We start from the raw sequence: 19,590 nt of genomic DNA, 5'->3' as shown, positions 1-19,590 counted from the left end.
AGAACTTGTTTTGATAACTGTTGATTTTGAAATTTTAGCAAAAGTCATTATAAACAATTTATTAGGTTGAAAATGAAAAGCGTGGGGCGTATGTAATAGGCCTGATTTGAAATTGAAGAGTAATATATGTATGTATGTGGGTATATTAATAACGACCGCTTAAAATCGATCTCAAATTTGTAATTTCGCTGTAGAAATTTTTGGTCAGTGTTATGTATGTAGTTTGAATATTGTCAATTAAATCTTATGCTTTGTATTGCATGCGCTCCACGTTTTTCGTTTTCAATCTCATAAATTGTTTATAATGACTGTTCACGCCCCTCCTTACTAATTCATCGTCGCCGCACCTGCATTTCCAGTTAACGTCGCTATCATCGAATTTGCATTCACACCCCCTCATCGCACGCACTCATTACACATCAAATCTTTGCAGTTGTTGTTGTCGTCGCTAGCATCGCTGACTTACATATGTAGCTATTGTCTTCGTTGGAGCTCCAGTTTTTTCGCAGGCAACGAGTGGTATTAGTCGTCGAACGTGAAGTAGATATTATTGCGGAAAACAAGTACATAAACAGCTATAACAAATTTCTGCGTATCTTCACGTATGTAAAGCGTTTCATCACGAAGGTGCGTGGATCTTCTATCACAGCCGAAGAAATAGCTGACACACTTGAACTAGTATGCAGAAGAATTCAGCAAGTACACTTCCCTAATGAATATTTTAAACTCCAAAACCAACCCATAAATAAAAATTCTTAACTTGCTTCGCTGTCACCGTTTATGCATAACCAACTAATGCGAGTTGGAGGAAGAGTAAAAAACTCGATCCTGAGCTTCAACGCCAAACATCCAATCGTGCTTCCCCATTCCCATCCCTTCGTACGCACCCTTGTAACGCATGTACATCGCACAAATCTTCATGCTGGTGTTCAAACACTATTGAACATTCTTCGAGACAAGTTCTGGGTCATCGGCGCACGAACAATTATCAGGCAAGTTATTCATAAATGTATTATGTGCTACCACCTTCGTCCAGTCGTGACAGGGCAGATCATGGGTGCATTGCCTGCAAGCCGAGTTACAGCATCGTACCCGTTTGAAACTACAGGTGTAGACTACTGTGGTCCCCTATCAGTTACTCAAAGAATTAGAGGCCGTTCACCAATTAAGGTGTACATCGCAGTTTTTATCTGCTTCACTACAAAGGCTGTGCATTTGGAGATTGCTCCTGACCTGACGACCGCCGCTTTCATCGCGACACTCAAGCGTTTTATAGCTAGGCGTGGAAAGTGTCGCGTTATTGTCTCAGACAACGCAACAAATTTCATTGGAGCAAACCGAGAGTTACGGGAACTGCTTCAGTCATTTAAAGCACAAGCACACATAGAACGCGTGGAGGATTTCTGCAGAAACGAAGGGATCGAATGGAAATTTATTCCACCAAGGTCACCACACTTTGGTGGCCTGTGGGAGAGCGCGGTGAAACTTGCCAAATACCATTTGCGTCGCGCTATCGGCATCAACGTGCTATCACACGACGAACTCCACACCGTCATCTGCCAAGCAGAGGCAATAATAAACAGTCGACCGCTAACTCCAATATCCAGTGACCCTAATGATCTTCGCCCACTTACGCCGGGTCACTTCCTCATCGGCCGATCTCTTCTCACCATTCCTGAACCATCAACAACTGCCAGCTCAACTATGTTAGGCCGCTATCAACACGTCCAATATATTCAACAGCAGTTCTGGCATCGTTGGCAGCAAGATTATCTAAAGGAGCTACAAAAACGTTCGAAGTGGAACACTGCTTCACCCAATATTGAAGTAAATGACCTAGTGCTACTAAAGTAGGACTTTTTACCACCACTTAAATGGGCCATGGGTCGCATTATAGCTACTGTGCCAGGTGACGATGGCAGCGTTAGGGTGGTAGAAGTTAAAACAGCAGATGGCGTCTATAAACGGGCAATAGCAAAGGTATGTAAACTACCAATTGACAACCCGAGTTTAGCTGAGTCACATTGAAAGCCATGCTTTCAAGGGGGGAGTATGTTCACGCCCCTCCTTACAAATTCATCGTCGCCGCACCTGCATTTCCAGTTAACGTCGCTATCATCGAATTTGCATTCACACCCCCTCATCGCACGCACTCATTACACATCAAATCTTTGCAGTTGTTGTTGTCGTCGCTAGCATCGCTGACTTACATATGTAGCTATTGTCTTCGTTGGAGCTCCAGTTTTTTCTATCCCCACTGTCTTCGCACATTCGTCATCGTTTTTGTTTGTCGCTGCAGCATATTTACCATGCATATGCATGTGCATATGTTTGTACATATGTACATACATACTCACATACTTACATACCTATGTATGTATGTACAAGTACAACTTCTCCATCATACTCTTTGCACTTATCATTGTACAATTTAGCTATTTCACAGAATCATTCGACATTTCACCTTCAATTTATTCAAAGTCAAATAGCAGGACATTTCCACGGAAATATTTTAAATTTTAAAATAAAATTTAAATTTAATAAATAAATTTAAAAAATATTTAAACCTTTATCGCGCGTTTTGATTTTTTTGGTTAAGCGATTTACAATTGTAGAAAAGGCTCTACAATTCACCAATGACTTTTGCTGAAACTTCAAAATCAAAAGTTATCAAAACAAATGCTATGGGACTGAGATATATTAGGGCTATTCGCGATTCGGTGCATAAGAGCTGACAAATTTATGCAATTGCAGAAATATGCCATGGATTGTGAGCGACCTTTATTAAACTGTCATGGTAAAGCTTTTGCAAAACAATTTTTGTGCATCAGCTTTGGTTTTGTTTATGAATGCAATGCATAGCATTTTTATGCTATGGATTTTCGGTATTGCAAATTTGCCAAGCCATGACAAATGCAAATGCGTGTATTTTGTTTGTGTATTGCAAATAATTTGCAATACAAATTTGCAATGCAATGATGCTAGGCCATTTGCACCGGATCGCGAATAGCCCTATTATTTTACAACGCTTTTATCCACTTGCAATGTTGTATGTCCAGACCGCTTTGAATGTTGTATGTCCAGACCACCATTTATACTAGCTGCATTTTTTTGTAAGCGAGCGACAAAAGGTCGCTCAACTCGGGTAAAATTTCCTTTTAGCTACTTAAGCAACCCTGTTGGTAGCTGGCAAGAAAATTTGATTAGTTTAACGGGATTCAGATACAAAAACCAATTTAAATGAGTAATTATGCGAGGTATTTGCGTAATATATATACTCTTTTAAAACATAAGTCATGTATAAAAGGAAGCAAAAATTTCCCTCTCCACTTTCCCATTAACAATTCACAATAGAGCAGTTTTTTCATTTACCAACACTAGCCTTCAGGTCGCGTATTTTTTAACCGACCTGGCTGAGCTCGGATAAAAAGTCCGGTTTGTGTTTTTGCTTTGCGTGTATTTCGTCATTTGAGCGAGTGTCTTTTGTAGCTCGTTTGCAAAAGAATGCACCTACTATAAATGTAGCAAAGCTATTTATGGAAAATTCTAGATATCAACCTAGTCTAGATATCAACCTCGTTGTAGGCATCGTATCAAGGAGATACAATTAGAAGACTCTAGATGTCGCACCGCCAGAAAGGGTTTAATATTGAGCTTAAATATGTGCACTACTTATATACATACGTCACAGCGGAAATGGACGAAACGCCATTTCTTTAAATGAAATAAACTGCAGCTATATGTATGTATACTATATATACATTATTATTATACTAAATGTGAGCAAACATTGTGCTTGCATAGTCTTCTGTTCTCTTTCACTGCAAGTTGAATTATTTTGATATCTATCGCAAAATTTTGTACAGACAAGACTAAAAAGTAGAAAATAAAAAAAACTTTCTAATATACACGCTTTTATAAATGGACTAAAAAGTAGAAAATAATATTTCTCAGTCCCACGGAATCTATTTTTATAACTTTTGATTTTGAAATTTTAGTCGGCCGCTGTGGTGTAGTGGTAAACGTGCGCGCTTCCACTCCGCAGCACCTGGGTTCAAGCCCTGGTCAAAGCAACATCGCAAAAAATTTAGAAAAAACGTTTGTTCTTAACAGCGGTCGTCCCTCGGCAGGCAATGGCAAATCTCCAAGTGTATTTCTGCCATGAAAAACAGCTTCTCATAAAAACACAATCGCCGTTCGGAGTCGGCGTAAAACTGTAGGTCCCTCCGCTTTGTGTGACAACATCAAGGCGCACGCCACAAATCGGAGGAGAAGCTCGGCCAAACACTAACATATGTGTAAGCGCCAATCTATTATTATCATTATAAACAATTAATGACATTGAAAATTAAAAGCGTGGGCGCATGTAATACACTTGAATTGATATGAAAAGTAACATATGTATGTATGTGGGCATATGAATAACGACCGCTAAAAATCGATCTCAACTTTGTACTTTCGCTATAGAATGTTATGTAGTTTGACTATTTTCAATGATAATCTGGCAACGTTCGTACTGTGCGGTCACTTAAACTTTCGCTTGAAAGAATTTCCTAAGTTTAACTCTTTTACAAAGTGCTAAGCAGTTCTAATTTGTGTTATTCACACCGAAAAAAGTTAACTGAAGCCAAATTCTAATAAGTTGACTTGATTTAGTCATAAAGTGCGTTGATTTAAAAGTTTTATTTTGTCGGCCTTCGTGCATATTTGCCTGTTTTGGTGCATTATTGTTGCTTTTGTGTGAGAGTGTAAGGAATATCGCATTTGTTTGTTCATTTTGCTTTCTTTCGCGCTTTACACACACCTTTGTTTACCATCGACAGTCGCTTTCTTGGTGACAGCTGATTTTGCTAACTCAATGGCTTTAAAACTGTTAAGTTCAGCACGGTTTCTAACCATTGAACTTCACTAAATAAGACCACTAGCTATTAAACTGCCAATTACTGTGAGCTTGAAACGTTTTCGTACAATACATTCCTAATTTCGCTATTTTTATTCTTTTTTAATAAAATTCGCTAAAAATGTCCTGTCTGTTCGAAAAATGTAATGTAAAAGCCGGTTCGGACCGTTTTGTGGCGTGCTGGCTTTGCGATGAACTGTCTCATTTAAAGTGTGCTGGTATTAATGGGAGAGTTCTGGATATGATTATTGGAGACAATGGACTTCGCTGGTCATGTCCAAAGTGTAAAAAAACTGTTGTGGATCTCTGTAAACTATTTAGAACCGCTAGAAATGGATTTTCGGAGATAAGCAAAGAGCTAAAACTGCTCAACGAGAAGTTCAAGAAGTATGAGGATGAATTCAAAGAATTTAAATTATTAGATACTTCCTCCTCCTCTCCTTCTCCTGGAAAAGGTCTTAAGAGACGTAGGAGAGGCGTGGAAAATATTGTGTTGAATCCCATCACTGTGGACCTGGATCTTCCGCAGAACCGCCCACTTTTGACTCCAGCTATGAACAAAGAACTCATAAGCTTTAACACACCGATTCCTCGGCGGACTGAATCTCCCCAACCACGTCCTTCTTCTACTGGAGCCTCACTAAATTCCTGTTCAACAGCTTCATCTCAACCCTCCACCACATCTAAAGCCATCTCCGATTGCGTCATAACCGTTCCGAAGGAAGTAGTCGTTGCTCCTTCCAAAAACTCCACAACTACATCTCAACCCCCTACCACATCCGGAGCCATCGTTGCTCCTTCCAAAAAGTTGACAGCTGTTCCGCAACCCCCTGTTCCGCAACCCCCTACCACATCTGAAACCGTTTCCGATTGCGTTAACCCCGTCCCGAGGGATTTAATCGTTGTCCCTTCCAAAAAATCGGTCTTTATATCTAGGTTTTCAAAAGATACCACTGTCGATGATGTGAAGGGGTATTTAACTTCCAGGCTGATAGCAAATGAGTTGCATGTACGCNTACAACTGTTCCGCAACCCTCTACCACATCTGAAACCATTTCCGATTACGTTAACCCCGTTCCGAGGGATTTAATCGTTGTCCCTTCCAAAAAATCGGTTTTTGTATCTAGGTTTTCAAAAGATACCACTGTCGATGATGTGAAGGGGTATTTAACTTCCAGGCTGATAGCAAATGAGTTGCATGTACGCAAGTTCAGATTCTCGTATGAAAGAAGCATTTCTTCTTTTAAAATAGACATATCCGAAGACTGCTTTGATAGAGTAATGAGCCCATCTTTTTGGCCAAGCGGTGCCTTCATTCGCGAATTTGAATTTAGATCTAGACCGCAAGGGCAAAATTTGGCTCAACTTCCGCTTTCCACCTCGGCATCAAAAAACTAATAAGTAACCTCACCATTAGCATTTACTACCAAAATGTGAGAGGTTTGAACACAAAGCTATCAAGGTTACACTTGCAGTCCTATGATTTTGACTTCAAAGTACTGGTGTTTACTGAAACCTGGCTCAAGCCGAATGTGTTCAACTCGGAAATTTTGTGTCCTATTATGAAGTGTTTCGAAACGACCGCTTAAATAAAAAAAGGTGGAGGCGTCTTAATAGCTGTCCAGACTGACCTTTCTTCTGAAGAAATTGAGTTCACTGACACTGATGCAGGTGAATTCCTCTGCGTTCGAATAAGATATCGTTCTATTAGCGCTTATCTTGTTGCTGCTTATATACCACCTAACTCGAGCCTTTCTGTTTATTTAAAACACTCCTCCTTACTGCTCTCTCTACATGCCATGGTGAAGCCCTCCGATACTGTTATTGTCCTGGGTGACTTCAATCTTGCGGGTGTTTCTTGGGATCTAATAGATGGTATTCTAGTACCAAATTCCTCTCGTGATCTCTTCAATCAATTTTTGAACGATCTGTCAGATCTTAGTCTTTACCAGATCAACTCTGTTAGTAATAACTTAGGTAAATGTCTGGATTTAGTTTTTGTGGACGATGTTTCCAACGTCACAATAGCCCCTAGCTATGCTTTGATTACCCCTGTTGATTCTCACCACCCACCACTAGAATTGTCCTTGATAAATTCACGCAACTCATGTTGCTTTATCAGTAAAAAATCAAGAGCGGAGCGTTACTTGAGCGGGGCGTTACTCATTTAAAACAGCAGGTTAGAGATATCGAAGATAACTTGGCCCCAGTATGATGGGAATGCTGAAGATAGTGCCTTACATTTTAGCAATTCCTTACGCCACATTTTCAGTAAAATCATTCCTCTTGTTAAGGAAGCTAACGTAACGTCTAACGCTCAGTGGTTTACTGGCGAATTGAAACGCTTAAAAAATCAAAAATCCAAAGCATTTAAGCTTTTTAAAAAATCTGGCTTGTCTTCTCACTACTNGCGAATTAAAACGCTTAAAAATCAAAAATTCAAAGTATTTAAGCTTTTTAAAAAATCTGGCTTGTCTTCTCACTACTCCGCGTACTCCATTCTTAGGCATAAATACAATGTATTGAACAAAAAGTGTTACAATAATTATATTAACAGGGTTCGACTCAATATAGTTTCTAATCCCAAATCGTTTTACGCATTTGTGAACACTAAGCGTAAGACTAACGGTTATCCCTCAACATTGAAGTTAAATGACTTAGTTTCCAGTGACGAAAATATTATTGCCGATATGTTTGCTGGTTTCTTCGAGTCAAACTACTCTACCTGTTCTACATCTTCCCAACTAAATTCGAATCTATCTAGCTACCCATTCTTTCTGCCATCATTTGATTATATCCGAATTCCATCGATCTCTGCTGCGGACGTCCTCATTCATTTGAATTGTTTGAAAATTTCATATACAGCTGGCCCAGACGGTATACCCACAAGTGTTCTTAAAAGCTGTGCAGAGTATTTGTATAAGCCTCTCAGCCCATCTTCCTGGAAGGACTAACATCGTAAACTATAGTGCTATTCCTAAAGTTTTTGAGGCAATCGTTACGGAAGAACTATCTCACTCTATTACTTCTGCTATTGATCTATCGCAACACGGTTTTTGCAAAGGTAAATCAACTGTATCCAATCTTCTTGAATTCACTACTTATGTGTCTAATGGGTTTAAAAACAATCTTCGAACGGACGTGATTTACACTGATTTCAGCAAGGCATTTGACAAGGTATCTCATTCAAGCCTTATATATAAACTTGATCGAATTGGTTTCCCTTCTATTCTTCTCAGCTGGCTTTCTTCTTACTTAGTGGATAGGAAACAAAGAATAATTTTTAAAAATTGTACCTCCCGGCCCATACATGTCACGTCCGGCGTACCTCAGGGCAGCCATCTTGATCCCGTCTTGTTTATTTTATTTATAAATGACTTTCCAAAGTGTTGAATTACTCGAAATGCTTAATGTACGCTGATGATGTTAAGCTCTTTAAGTACATTAGTACTGCAGAAGATAGGGAGCATTTGCAAGCTGACCTAACCTGCATTTTCGAATGGTGTGAAGCAAATTCCATGTCACTAAATTTGAAAAAGTGTAAATTCATGACCTTCTCTAGAAAATCGTTCTATCCAAATTCGTATATGATATCTGACCACAATGTTGAGCAAGTGACCAATTTCATTGACCTAGGTGTAACTATGGATCCGAAACTAGAATTCAAGTCTCACATAAACTCCTGCGTGATTAGGGCTAGAGGATTGTTGGCTTTTCTTAAGCGCTGGGCCAAGGAGTTCAACGATCCTTATGTCACTAAAGTTCTCTTTACCTCTCTAGTTAGACCGATTTTGGAGTATGCATCTATAGTATGGAATCCTAGCTATCAAATTCATAGTGACAGGCTCGAATCAGTGCAGAAACAGTTCCTGTTATTTGCCCTCAAAAATTTATGTTGGGACTCGTCTAAAAATCTCCCACCCTACAAGGATCGCCTGAAGCTTATAGATTTGCCGACGCTTTAGAGTCGTAGAGATATGTTTGGTGTTCTTTTTTTAATTAAATTAATGAACGGGATGGTCAGTAGTCCCTTTTTACTGAGTGAGATAAATTTTTGTATTCCTACAAGACCCACGAGACATTTTAAACCTATTGTGTTGAGTATTTGTAAATCAAACTTTGAAATGCATGATGCTTTTCGGTGCTTATGCCAAGATTTTAACAAGCATTATGATTGCATCGACATATCTGAATCGCTTTTTGTAATAAAGAAAACATTGCTCAACAAGTTAACTAAATAAACTAATATCTGCAACCGTGAACGAAAAAATTACACAATATCTATGACTGCTTAGTACAATTGTAACGGCTTCGTATATTTCCGCGACCGCGTAGGACAATACGAGTAGGGATCGGAAACTCGGCCTTTCCGACCTCGCCCAACAGTTCGTCTATAGCGTGGAGCGGAAACTAGGACTTTCCGCCTGCCTCACTTACAAAGTAACGACTACGGGAACATGGATCGGAAGCTCGGCCTTTCCGACCATGATCAACGGCCTGTAAACAGGGCGGAGCGGAAACTAGGTCTTTCCGCCCGCCGCACACAAAAGTAGACTGGAGACAAGGCCTCNACGTTTTTCGTTTTCAATGTCATTAATTGTTTATAACGACTTTTGCTAAAATTTCAAAATCAAAAGTTATCAAAACAAATTCTGTGGGACTGAGAAATATTATTTTCTACTTTTTAGTCCATTAATAAAAGCCTTGTATATTAAAAAGTTTTCATTTTTATTTTATTTATTTATTTTGTGAACTTGCTGTCGACTTATTTACATATAATTTCATCTTTATTTCTATGCGTGCTAATTTTGACAATTAACACGAAATTAAAGGCTACATTTCTTTATTCATTCTGAACGTTTGGAATAAACTTTTCTGTTTACTTATTCTTTAGAACGTTCCTGATGATATGTTAACGCATATTTCAAACGAATTCTGTTTATTCCGGCTGTGAAATGGGATTATCCGGAATGTCTAAAGAAACGCAGCCAAAATAAATGTTTTTGTTTTCGAGCTAAAAGACTAATAAAAGGAAACACGGAACTTAAGAATAATAAGTTTTATGAGAAATTAATAATTACACTTTTCTAAGAAAAAGTAGAAAAAACTAGCGATGCATCCAGTTTTTTCAACAGACCTTTGACAAATAATATTCGATAGTTACATAATTCTTACCTAATTAAAGGTAATCTTTTCACGCGCAAATAGTCGACGCTCTTTATAGCCAACCGTTGAACATTTCCGCTGGAAATACGTACTATTTTCTTACTCTTTGACTTTAAATTATGAACGAAGGTCGACGTAGGGGGCAGTCTTAACGTAGCATCTCCACAGGCAAACAGATGTTGGATACAATTTTTTGTTTGCCAGATATACGTTTTATCAGTGCACTTGCACAATATTCGCATTCGCAAAAGCTCCGCATTGATTATTGCGAATGCGAATGTCAACATTTGTGCGGAAGTTCCGCGGTTGCGAATGCGAATATTCGCAACAACCCTGCCACAGAGTATGGCAGCTTTTTCTCATTTATCAATAATTACACTAAAAAAAAAGTATCACTATTGGTTTAGTACACGTAGTGTTAATAAGAAACTTTAAAGAGTCTCATTTTTCGGCATCAACATAACCATTAATAATATAAAGAGTGTATTGAAAAATATTATATTGGTATTTTGGTTATTAATTTGATGAGGAAAAAGACAAGTTTGCCCTTAACAATATCAAATTGAGACCAGTATAGTATTTTTGGTTATTTTCGGTTTCAATATAACAACGAAAAATATTTCTATGTAACAATTGAAACTATCATTTAGATAAGATGATTAATGAGGAAAAAGAGATGCCCGAAAGTTGATGTTGATGGCTAAATAGCATCGTCCTGATGACAACTTTTTTTGAGTGTAAATTTTATTGCTTGGTATGGAATGACAAAAATCCCGTTTTTCGTCAGAAAATCCCATTCGCCCTTTTTAGTCATAAAATCCCGAAAAAAGGGCGAAATCCCGCAAACTGGCAACACTGGTCTAAACCCGACCTGGGCAGCATCGTCGCGTCGTATTCGCATATACATACACGCTCTGCTTGAGAAGGCAGCGAAAGCTTCATTAAACTGCCGAAGCTGCTCAGCTCTGGCCTAAACGCATGCGCAAAGTATGGTAATTGAAAAAGCATTTTTGCACATTCGATAGTTTGATATGGTAGCGACGATATGTATGTAGTTCAATTGTTCAATATGAGCTACAAATGTACTCGTGCCTAGAATAGCGATTACAAGAAGTGGCAACAATTCTAGGTTAAGACCTGCTGATCGAGTTTTTTATGCGTCCAAGCTTAATTGATATACATGGTTTATTTATGTCCACCCAGCGATTCATATTCGATAACAGCCTTGCATTGCATTATATTTTTTGTACAGAGTTGAATCGCGATTAATAAATTTGTATCTTCCAAACGTTCACGCATTAAAGTTAGTTTTTTCAGTATTTATATGAATTAACATAAAGTATTCTATTAAATAAAAAACAGTAAATAATAGTACGCAGTTTTGAGGCTGGAACAGTGTAATACTATGAGAAACAGTAAAGATATCAGCCTTAGTATTACCAGATCAAAGTCATCAATCAGAAGCGATTTGGTTTTCGGCCGCGGGACACCTTGCCACGGAAGTGCTCATATTTAGGTGTTGATTCTCGTGGCCATTAATAAAAACACATTTACGATAGTGCATTTTCTTCATATTCATTACTTTATTAAACATTTTTAATGTGATTTGCAATTCGAATTTTTATAAAATAAGTTTGGCAAAAAATAGAACTAAAAACTCAGTAACATTGTCCCTCGTGTAACTCCACCACAACGGGGATGTCAGCGTGCACTTCCTTTACTTTCGGGTCACACACGGAGTTGCGAATGACTTCTTCCACTTCTGCGCGCAAAATACGGAAATTAATATCGCTGTAATCCAGCTGACCGTAGAGATAGATCGGGAGGCGATTGCTCATCACCCAGACACCCTGCTGGGGTTCCTGGTCAATCTTCATATCGTTGGGGAACTGCACCAATGTTTGCCTGCTGCTTAGCAACATTGCTAAATTGCCACGCACATATGGCTTCGCGGTATCCCAACAACCGATATTATCCTGATGCACCTGTGTGTAGAACATAACTCCGTTTCGAGCAATACCGGCTGCAGACGACTGGCTTAAGGGTCCGCGATCGCCGATTTCGACGAAATGTTTGGCTACCTCCTGAGCACGCGCTGGCCACAGGCTCTCGTCTCGTAAAAGGTCTGTAGAAATAGCAAACTCCTATAGTAAAGACAAAGAAGCCGGACAAGTTCGGTAAAAAGGGATTTTATAAAAATTTTACGAGTATGCGTTACATTTTTACCTTAAAACTAGCCATTGGATGAAAATACAGCGTAGACTTGTTGTGCTGCACCAAGGACAAACTCATACCAAATACACCGTCTAACCACTGGAAGTTCAGTCCATAAACATTAAAATCAGATGCAACCGGATTCGGATTAAGATTGTAGTTCGTAACTCGCCAACTGCGATTCTTGGCCAAACTGTAGACGACTATTCCGAAGCGCCAAACATCCGTAACATAGACGTGGGCATCATCGCATTGACTCGCGCGCACATCGGCCAAAATATTCGAGTGCAATGAGTCCTGTTTGACTTGCTCCGGCGGTAGTGTAAAGCTGACCACCATTTCATCGGTAGCTAATTCGAAAGCGACGATTTTTGGTGGGCAAATCTGGTTTAAGTTTACTGTAGCGTTTACGATGCCCGAATCGATTAACCACAAACGGCCGCAAACATCGATCGAGCTGCGGTAAACGGATATGAGTTTGGCGCAGTTCGGTTGTTGAACAGCGCTATGAGCATTCCAATCGGGATATGGGCGTAAGGCAGGACTCCGTTCTTTTGTGGGAAATGGGAGATAGTTAAGACTAGCGGGAACGCCATCCTTCCATCGTGGAGTAGTTATGAACATCCGGTCGCCGAACACATCGATCCCCAAAGGCAGATTGTTCTCTGGCACAAAATCACTAAAAATAAACTGTGTTTTATTATTTGCATAAAAGCTTTTAATTAGATATGGCTTATTTACTAAAATGCTGTCATAACAAAAAAAAAAACACGAAATTTTTCATTAGACGGGTTTAAGAGGTTCAAATTGGTTCCAAAGTGCAGAGTGATGCATATTGTCTTTTTACGCGGAAACTACACAAGATTTTAGCATGACATAATTACACAGTGTGATATACCTGGTAATTCTGCATCATTTGCTCACAAATTTCCTTTTTTGAGTTAACAGGCTTTTAGTAAATGAGAGATAGATATGTTAGTATCATACATATGTACACTGAGCAAAAAATCAACCAATCAATCCTGATCTGAAAATGAATAGTGGAAGTTAATCAACAATCTCTACTTAAGTAGGCCATCTGAAATTGGGCTTTAGTGACAATGGAGAAAGAAAATTTAACTTAAAAATTGAGAAAACGTCCCCGGTTATTAAATATGGAAAGAAAGGACTATTGCAAAAATTTCAATATGGGGGACGAAAAATCTTTGGAAGTGAACTTCCCAAGTATGTAATAAATAGACATCGGAATTCTATGAAATTGCATATTTTTGTTTAGCATCCAAGAGATCCTGGACCAAGACAGAAATTCGTTGAATTCAAAATGAAGAAGATTTACGCCAAGCATATTTGCATATATTTTGCATTTCCCATAGTTTTTGAATATCTGCTATCATTGTAAATCCAAGATGGCCGCGCACTATAAGCTAAATCACTTTTGTTTAAAATCTAATATAACGAGAAGGAAAGAGATAGCGCAATATTTTTTTTATGAATAAAGTTCAAGTTATGTCGATTAAAGGAAAACTAAAGCGAACGTTATCACGTTTTACTTTAAGGGCTGATGAGGGGCGAAGTTGACCATGTTTAAAAAATTTATGACCTTTCGATTTTCCTTTTGCTGTATCTCAGAGGCAAATCACCATATTGATAATTTTTTTTTAATTGTAGTAAATTTAATGTAGATTAAGAAAAAGCTTATTAGGATATTGTGGCTAAAACCGAGAAAATTCACTGAAAAACATTGTAAAGTGTTTTCGTAGGAGGCGAAAACGATTCCAAAAATTATTTCTGATAGGTGTAATTTATTGGGATATCAGTTGCGAAAAACCAGAAAATTCAAGAACTCGATGTCTTTTCGCTTTTCTTTTTGCTGTACATATCTCAAACGCAAATCATGATACCGATACAAAGACGAAGGCGCTGGATTGTTCCTTTTTTAAATTGTTTTCGCCTCCTACGAAAACACTTTACAATGTTTTTCAATGAAATTTCTGGGCTTTAGCCACTCACCTTTTATTTTAACCCCGAATTTAGGGGTTGATGGTATCCTGATAAGCTTTTCCTTAATCTATATTAAATTTACTACAATTAAAAAAAACAAAAAGATCGATCTCGTGACTAGTATTAGTTAATTGGAAAAAAAAATGTGTCGGTAACATGATTTGCGTTTGAGTTACAGCAAAAAGAAAATCGAAAGGACATCAATTTCTTGAAGTTTCTGGTTTTTCGCAACTTTCCCCTTATTTCGACCTTTAAATTAAGGATGAATGATATCTCAATAAATTTCCCCTTGCAGAAATAATTTTTGGAATCGTTTTCGCCTGCTACGAAAACACTTTACAATGTTTTTCAGTGAATTTTCTGGATTTTAGCCACTCACTCCTTATTTCAAGCCCTAATTTAGGGGTTGATGGTATCCTAATATGCTTTTTCTTAATCTACATTAAATTTACTACAATTAAAAAAAACAAAAAGATCGATCTCGTGACTAGTATTAGTTAATTGGAAACATTTAAACGTAAAATTTTTTTTTCTACTAGTTTTCAACATCAACATAAATAAATAAAAAGCTAGAGCTTTTTAAAAAGTTGCCACGGATAAGTCGACGCGAAATTTAATTATCTCTTATTTAAAAAAAAAAGTAACTTGAAATCGGTTCATATTTAGGCTCTCAAAATTTATTTGTCCAAAGCAACCCTTTTTGCCCCACTGTGCGGCGCTCCAACAGTCGCAATGGCCGACATAGCAGAGCACTGGCGCGGTATTACTGATGTCCGCGGTTCAATCCTGGCGCAGGGAAATTTATTCATATTTATTTTTTTTTTTGTTTTTTTAGGATTTTTATTGTAGTTTTACAATTTACTAAAAATAATATATCTTTATTAATTTCTTGTTTTGTGGCAAAAGTATTTCTTCCCTAATGCGTATTTTTCTGCAATGAAATTAGATTTTGAAGTTTATTGCCTACATTTAAATTGAAATAATTATATTGACTTACATTGAATCAATTTCAAAAATCTTAACCACCCCCAAGCGGACACGAACCTGCGACCTCAGCACCAGAACCGCCAGTCTTCACGCGACGCCAAAGCCGTCATTTGTAAGAAAAGCAATTAATTCCGTCTTAAGTTTGGTTTTGGCAATTCAAAGGCAGATGTCGCTGCACGCTTCTTCGAAATTTTCGAACTGGTAGGCCATCGCTTTAGCACATACTAGTTAAGAACTGGTATTGATACTAAATGGTTTGGTTTTTCACTGCAGGGTATCGACCAGCGTTGCCACAGACACATTTTTTTCTACCAAAGTTTTCTACCAAAGTTTCCTACCATAACCAACCAAAACCTACCAAAATTTTTTTTGAGATGTAATATTTTACTTCAACGTACGAAAGGATGTAGTAAAATTTTATTTTGTCAAACAAAAACATAAAAACATGAGCTCATGAGATCAATACAACGGACACCAGCAAAACAAAACAATTTATCACAACTAAAGCACAGAGAATTTTTAACAATGCATGTACCTTTTTGTTCCTTATAAAAATAGAGTTTATACTAAATACATCAGAAAACATAAAAATAAAATTTCTAAACTTTGTGCAAAACTCGGGAAAATGCAATAAATTTGCATACAAATTCGCAACTTTCTATTCAGACCTTTTTATAAAAATTTTGAAAATGAAGTTTTGCAGCCCATAAAAATTTAGTTGATTTTTGGTATTGTTTTTACTGATAGTTTCTTCCATACAAACTATGTTCGAATTTTTTTGTATGTGGAAGACACTGTCAGCAAAAAATAAATAATTGCAAAAATCAACGAAATTTTCTGGTAACTTGAGACTTGCACTTTGCTAATTAGCTCAAAAGCTACATTTTAAAAATTTTGTAAAAGATCTGATTAGAAATTGTGATCAGATGAAAGAGTCTCCGAGCCAATAATTTTGTACGGCACGGTACTTATAAGTAATCTAGGTCTCACGAAATAAAAAAAATTAAATACAAGCATATATGTAATACTCCTATATTGGCAGTAAGTGCTAGTACCGTCCGAAAACACTACAGTACAGATGTTTCAATAAACACGTACGAAAGAAAAGGAACACACACGTTTATAAATAAACATGTACACAACACATATACAAAAACGGCACTCAAGTACACAATACATTGACAAAAACCGTACTAGACTGTCTCGCTTTGATTTCGGAATGCTTACACATTGAGAAGTTAGCTTACTGCCAATATAGAAGTATTACATATATAAATAACGGGTGATTTTTTTGAGGTTAGGATTTTCATGCATTAGTATTTGACAGATCACGTGGGATTTCAGACATGGTGTCAAAGAGAAAGATGCTCAGTATGCTTTGACATTTCATCATGAATAGACNTGTTCAGTTTGATTCAACGAAAATTTTAAAATGATAGTCAAATAAAAAAGATTCATGTTTACTATGCGTTATTTCCCCCAGTAAATTCATACAATTTTTCTTAATATTACAACGCGTTTTATCTCTCAGTGTAGTCATTTTTATGCAAAACTTGTGCAATCAAATCGAAAACCGGGACACTTAAACAAAACCCGGGACATTTTAAGGTTAGACCGGGACACCGGGACAAATTGTCTAAAACCGGGACATGTCCGGGAAAACCGGGACGTCTGGCAGCCCTATGTGTAAAACCATTCATTTTTACTGTACAGACTTATCCAAATGTATGTCTCTTTACACATACATACATATCGTCAATAGATACGAATTAAGATGCGAGCTCAAAAGATGACAGCGAAAAAAGACGCGTAAAAAATTTCGGCGAAGAAAGACTTTTAACATAGGTGATGGCAGGAAAGCCGCGTTAACCTCTTTGATGGCGAAGAAAGACGCATAAACTTATGTTCGTGGTCAACTATGTTTGCGAGTGTAACAGTATACGAATTCCCTAAAGAGTTTTTCCGAAATGATGTTGATCCATTTTTATGCGTCTTTTTTCGCAAATTGTTTCCCGAGTTCTTTTTCGTCGTTAAAACACCCGAGCATCTTAATTCGCATCTAGTGACGATATTACTATTATTACGTCGGAGATACCCGCGCTGCGACCTAAGAAGATATATTGTGCTAAATCCTGATTGTAATCACTCCAACTTTAGGCTTTTTAAAAAGCTCAGCACTTTGGATGATGCCATGTTCCAAATTTTAAATGGAGAATACAATCGTTCTCCAAGGTATATCAATCTACGATTTATGCTTCGTAGACAGGCACATAGAATATACTCTGGAGTTTCCTTCACCAGTGCCCAAAACATACAGTCCGTCTCTACAGAAAGACCCATTTAATTCAAACGGTACGTTAATTTGCAGTGTGCTGTCAGGTTGCCAGTAATAGTTCCAAGTTCAAGGTGTCTTTCGGAGTTCCTCCTGGAAAGAGTTATGAATCTCTTGGATTGTCTTATTCCCTTTGACTTCCGGCAGTGGGCAGCAATTTGAGATTATTCCCTTCCTTCCTTCCTTTCGTTGCCTTTAAACCCTTCATGTCCCAGAACCCACCACAGCGCTACGATATTGTGGGCTCCCAGGTGGTTCAAGAGTTTACAAGCCTTGAGCCGTTTTAAAGGACTCTAAGGCCTTTAACGCTGCCTGAATATCCTATTCTGGCCTCATTTGTCTTCTACGATGACATTCGCGAACACAGACTTCGATTGCGAAGACCTCCGCCTGGAATATGGTTTGGTACTGGCCCATTGGCAGAATTTTCTGGAATCTTGGCCCAGGTACGCCATAAATTATATCGCTACCTAAAGGTGTAATGGTTCCAAGTCCTTTTTTTCAAAGTTTAGTTTTTGGTGCAGAATGGCGGGTAATATGAAACTAAATCGATTTTTCGTCTCTGCCGAAGAATTTCAAAAAACGGACTTGGCACCTTTTCACCCTTAGGTAACGATATATGGATGTTCGTATTGTATGTTCCCAATAATAAGGGTATACGTTTGTACTTAGGAATCAGGTATAATTACATGCTTGTGGCCGTCGTTATACGAACGCACCGGTGAAATATTCGTGTAAAAAAGGTTGCCAAAAAACATCGATGCTTTTTCAAAATTTGAGAATTAGGTTATTTAGCCTTTCACTTTGTAAATTATCGCTTGGGATTAAATTCTATTATATAAAAACTGCTTATAAAGAATAGAGTTTAGTTTTTTCTATATTTAGATTGAATAATGCTTTTGTCCCTTCAGAGGCTTGAGATCAAAAATTGCTTATTTATAAATGAGGCACGTTTTTAAAGTCTTTTAAAAATTATTGAGATTTTTCTTACGAATGAGTAATTACTTTGAATATAAGAAATTGTTTTTGTCTCTGCAACGGCTCGATATCAAAAATTACTTTTGTATAAATGAGGCATGATTAGTGTTCGTCCGATACCACCATGTACTCGATACCAGTACTCATTTTCTAACATCGAAGGGGATACTCGATGCTACTAAAAGTATCGCTAGAAAATACTCGATTCTACTTGCACTCAAAAGTAATCGGACGAAATATTTCAAAACAGTTTTGCAATCTTTTTTAAATAAACAAAACCATCTTTTATGTGTTACAAAGATATAATTTAATGCAAAAAGGCTTTTTAATATGAAAATACATGATTATTTTTAATATATACATACATATAGGTAAATACATATTCCCGCAACTTTTATATGTTAGTTAAAAAGATATAATTTAATTAAGAAATAGCAAATAATTTAATTCAGAAATGGCTTTTTGAATATGAAAATAAATGCTTATTTTTAACATAAATGTGTATATACGTATTTTTCCTGCGTAACGCAGGCTATTGTAAACATAAAACTTTGGCGTTGCGTTGGCGTTGGCGTCGCTTCAACAGCTGACTATGAATACGTGAATTCAAATGCAGCCGTCCACATAGCCAAAACTTGGCAACGCTCACGCCAACACAAAGCAAAAAGATGGCCTACTCTCTTCTTTTCGCGTGCGTTGCTCGTCAGCTGTTGCAAATACATAATAATTGTGTCAAACCCCACATATCCAACTTGTGGCAACTTTACTAATTTGACTAGAGTTGCATATATTTTTCGACAGAGTAAATAGTTGCACAACTTACTCGATACCCACCAAGTACTTGGTCATATGTATCGAAGTACAAAAAATACTCGGTACTTGGTAGAGGTACTCGAGTATTTACTCATATGTACTCGTATCGGAACATCACTAGGCATTATTAATAAAAGGTTTTCTCAGAAAACAGTTTTCTCGCTTCCTCTTGACAAAATCGGCTTCTTTAGCAAGGCAC

The 19,590-nt window shown here is 37.6% G+C and overlaps 2 protein-coding genes across 4 annotated transcripts in view; one reads left to right on the top strand and one right to left on the bottom strand.

The window, feature by feature from the left end:
• The first annotated feature begins 1,053 nt into the window (after positions 1-1,053).
• LOC108364683 (uncharacterized) lies at positions 1,054-1,854 on the top strand. The gene has a single exon (XM_017618468.1). The coding sequence runs from the start codon at positions 1,054-1,056 to the stop codon at positions 1,852-1,854; it is 801 nt and encodes a 266-aa protein (XP_017473957.1).
• A 9,771-nt stretch (positions 1,855-11,625) lies between these two features.
• The window catches only part of yellow-h (L-dopachrome tautomerase yellow-h), an 81,371-nt gene continuing 73,406 nt past the window's right edge, over positions 11,626-19,590 (bottom strand). For all 3 annotated transcript variants that reach the window (XM_017618466.1, XM_017618467.1, XM_017618465.1), the window contains 2 exons: positions 12,293-12,959; positions 11,626-12,210 (listed from right to left, as the gene is read on the bottom strand). In XM_017618466.1, coding sequence (XP_017473955.1) covers positions 11,725-12,210; positions 12,293-12,959 — 1,153 coding nt within the window. In that variant the 3' untranslated portion in view covers positions 11,626-11,724. The remainder of the gene's footprint in view (positions 12,211-12,292; positions 12,960-19,590) is intronic.

This window comes from Rhagoletis zephyria, unplaced genomic scaffold, assembly GCF_001687245.7.
Source record: "Rhagoletis zephyria isolate East Lansing unplaced genomic scaffold, Rhagoletis_zephyria_1.1 Rzeph_scaffold_01633, whole genome shotgun sequence".
In the NCBI taxonomy this organism is placed as follows: Eukaryota; Metazoa; Arthropoda; class Insecta; order Diptera; family Tephritidae; genus Rhagoletis; species Rhagoletis zephyria.
The sequence above is the reverse complement of the archived record's forward strand: the minus strand, read 5'-3'. Positions and strand labels throughout refer to the sequence as shown.

What these genes read in the sequence shown, in the direction of transcription:
- LOC108364683 (XM_017618468.1), top strand. Translation starts at nt 1,054, where the DNA reads ATGGGTGCATTGCCTGCAAGCCGAGTTACAGCATCGTACCCGTTTGAA.